Here is a 3,106-nt window from a genome sequence, read left to right as displayed (position 1 = left end):
TTATTCATTTGTGAGCGACAGCGCAAGCAGGGTAGGGGCAGAGAGAGAGGGAGACACAGAATTTAAGCAGGCTCCAGGCTCTGAGCCGTCAGCACAGAGCCTGACGCAGGGCTTGAACTCACAAGCTGTGAGAACATGACCTGAGCCAAAGTCGGAAGCTTAACTGACTGAGCCACCCAGGTACCCCAAGAATAACTTTTGATATTGATTTAATTTCATGAAACTTCCCATTTCCTTAATTACTCTTATCTAAGAGCCTCGAGAAACCATTACCCATCTATTTTCCCATGTCTATAGGAAGGAAATTAATTAAAATATATAAAACCATGTACATTTTCTGTTTAGAGACTCAGTGTCTCTCTATTCTCTGTAACAGTAGTTCTCAAACTTTAGCCTGATCAACAGTAGTGTTGACTAAAAACATCAATTTCTGGGTCCATCCTGTATTGTTGGTTGAATAGGTCTGAGGTGGGTCCAGTGTTGTTCAGTTTGATAACTTACCAAGTAATTCTTTTGGTGTCGGTCCAAGGACCACATGATTTTACAGGAAAGAGCCCAAAGTCCTTATTAGGCCATGGATAGGAAAAGCTAAGCTACTCTAAAAAACAGACACCAAAATAGATTGGCTTGATTAATATTAAATAAGAATGAAGATTTTTCTGCTGTAAGAGTCTGGAGGCATTGCTCTTCTTCTGGGTGGTTGTGGTTCCATCTTATTGTTCCATTCCCTCTTAGGGATATTGTCAAAGTTAGAAACTCTCCACATTCATATCCTAGACAGCAGGAACAAGATGGAGAAGGCTGAGGGTAAACGGCTTCATATTTGAGAAGATAACCCAGGAATTGCACACATTGCTTTCCTGGCATTATGTTGGTGGAAGCCACTCTTGGAAATGTGATATGCAGGATGGTGGCCCTGGCCCCAGTTAAAACTTGAGGGAGAAGGTGGATAGGTATCAGTGAGCAGTTGATCTGCACCACAAAAGCCCCAATGACAACAGGTGGATGAAAGTTAGTGTCATTTTTTACATAAAAGCGTTAAGTCTGGAAGAAAAAAATCAATGTCCAATGTAACCCTACATTAAAATAAATTTCCATGTGAAGTATTTTCTTAATACCTTGTACATATATTTCTGTACTTAACCACTTTTCACAATTCTAGGTTTACATGTCTGTAGTTCCTGATTAGTCTTGAAGGCTTTTAAGTGTATGAATTCAAGTTTCCTTATGTGTTTGCATCTCTATCTCCTTATAATTTCTGTACTTATTTAATTGTTCATAAATCAGTATATAGCACAATTCTTGGTACAAGGTAAAAATCCAATGAATGCTGTTTGTGAAAGTGAATCATTCATCTTCTTTTGGTAAAGGTCAGTGTTATTTCCTTACCTCTCTTCCATCTAACTCATGACTTTGCTGAACATTTTCTCACATACAGTATTCTTTTTACTGCATTTTTCACATCTTTGTTTCTTAATGTGTAGATCAGAGGGTTAAGGGTGGGTGTGACTATTGTGTAAAAGAGTGTAAGGAACTTCCCCTCATCTTCAGATGTGCTATTCTGTGGCTTCATGTACATATAAATGATTGTTCCATAAAACAGAGTTACTACTGTGAGGTGGGAACCACATGTATTAAGGACCTTACGCCACCTTGCTGTTGACTTGATCCTCATGACAGCTTGAGTGATAATTGCGTATGAGATGAGAATTAGAGATAGAGGTACTAGAAGAAATATCACTCCAAGAGCATAGACGATGACCTCAATTACTTTTGAGTAGACACAAGCCAACTTGAGCAATGCTGGCATCTCACAGATAAAATTATTCACCTCCCGGTGCCCACATCTTGGCAACTTCAAAGTCAGGGAGCAAAGAATTAAGGCACTGCCAAGACCACCTAACCAGGCAGTGAGCACCATCTTCTGGCAAAGCTGAGGGTGCATTACTATTGTGTAGTAAAGAGGTTGACAGACAGCAGCGTAGCGGTCATAGGCCATCACAGCTAGGAGAAGACATTCTGTGGCTCCAAAGTCAAGGGCAAAGAAGAATTGGAGCACACACCCTCCATAGGTAATAGACTTTGTTGGACCCCATAGATTTACCAGCATCTGTGGGATAATGCTAGTTGCATAACAGAGATCCAGAAAAGACAAATTGGATAGGAAGAAATACATGGGAGTATGGAGCTGGCTGTCTAGGTTAGATACAAGGATGATGGTTGTGTTTCCTACCAGAGTCACAATATAGAAGACGAAGACAACCCCGGAGATGATGTGTTCTACCTGGGGCTGATTAGAAAACCCCAGCAAGATGAAGTCTGCTGTGGCACTTCTGTTGTTTGTGTTCATGACTCCTTATGAAGGTCTAGGAGATAATACCATGGTAATAAAAAAATAGCATCAGGTTTAGGTAGAAATAAAAATCTCTGAAATTTGCATGAGTATTCCCATTTCAGTTGTTTGTGTGCTCTCTCCCGTTCAGAACACTTCTTTTAACACTCTGTGTCTGTGTTCAAAGACTCTCTGTGTGTACTCATAACCAGAGTGGTTCTAAAAATAGTATGGTAGGAGCACCTGGGTGGCTCACTTGGCCAAGTGTCTGACTTCTGCTCAGGTCATGATCTCACAGCTTGTGAGTTCAAGCCCTGTATCAGGCTCTATGCTGACAGCTGAGAGCTTGGAGCCTGCTTCAGATTGTGTCTCCCTCTGCCTCTCCCCCCACCCATGCGCGTGCTCTCTCTCTCTCCTTCAGAAATAAAAATTAAATATTTAAAAAAATAAAAATAAAATGTAAACCCTATCACACTGAATTGCAAATCATTGAAAAGGGTAATATGCCATGACACTTATGTTTCCGTGTTTTCTGGGTAAGCAATAAATCCATAAATTTAATGATATAATTTAGGAGTGGAACATAGTTTGAGTTGTTACTTCATGAAGGTCTGATGTAAACGTTAGTTTATAATGACAATTTTTTTCCCTTATCAAAAGAGGGGAGTTTGAGGTAAAAAATGAGCAATTTTGTTGGGATAAACACCACTGTTTGATAGTAGAATCACTTTCTATAATCACTTACATATGTCTGCATGCAGGCATTATCTTCAC

General features: G+C 39.9%; 1 protein-coding gene across 1 annotated transcript; it reads right to left on the bottom strand.

Moving 5' to 3' along the window:
* Positions 1 to 1,405: 1,405 nt before the first annotated feature.
* Positions 1,406 to 2,350, bottom strand: LOC102963490 (olfactory receptor 2W1-like). The gene has a single exon (XM_007085937.1). It carries the CDS (start codon positions 2,348 to 2,350, stop codon positions 1,406 to 1,408), a length of 945 nt encoding a protein of 314 aa, XP_007085999.1.
* Positions 2,351 to 3,106: the final 756 nt, after the last annotated feature.

The sequence above is a fragment of the Panthera tigris genome, chromosome B2 (genome assembly GCF_018350195.1).
Source record: "Panthera tigris isolate Pti1 chromosome B2, P.tigris_Pti1_mat1.1, whole genome shotgun sequence".
In the NCBI taxonomy this organism is placed as follows: Eukaryota; Metazoa; Chordata; class Mammalia; order Carnivora; family Felidae; genus Panthera; species Panthera tigris.
Note: the sequence above shows the minus strand (reverse complement) of the source record. Positions and strands in the feature narration are given on the sequence as shown.

Coding starts and splice junctions, on each gene's coding strand:
- LOC102963490 (XM_007085937.1), bottom strand. CDS start 2,350: ATGAACACAAACAACAGAAGTGCCACAGCAGACTTCATCTTGCTGGGG.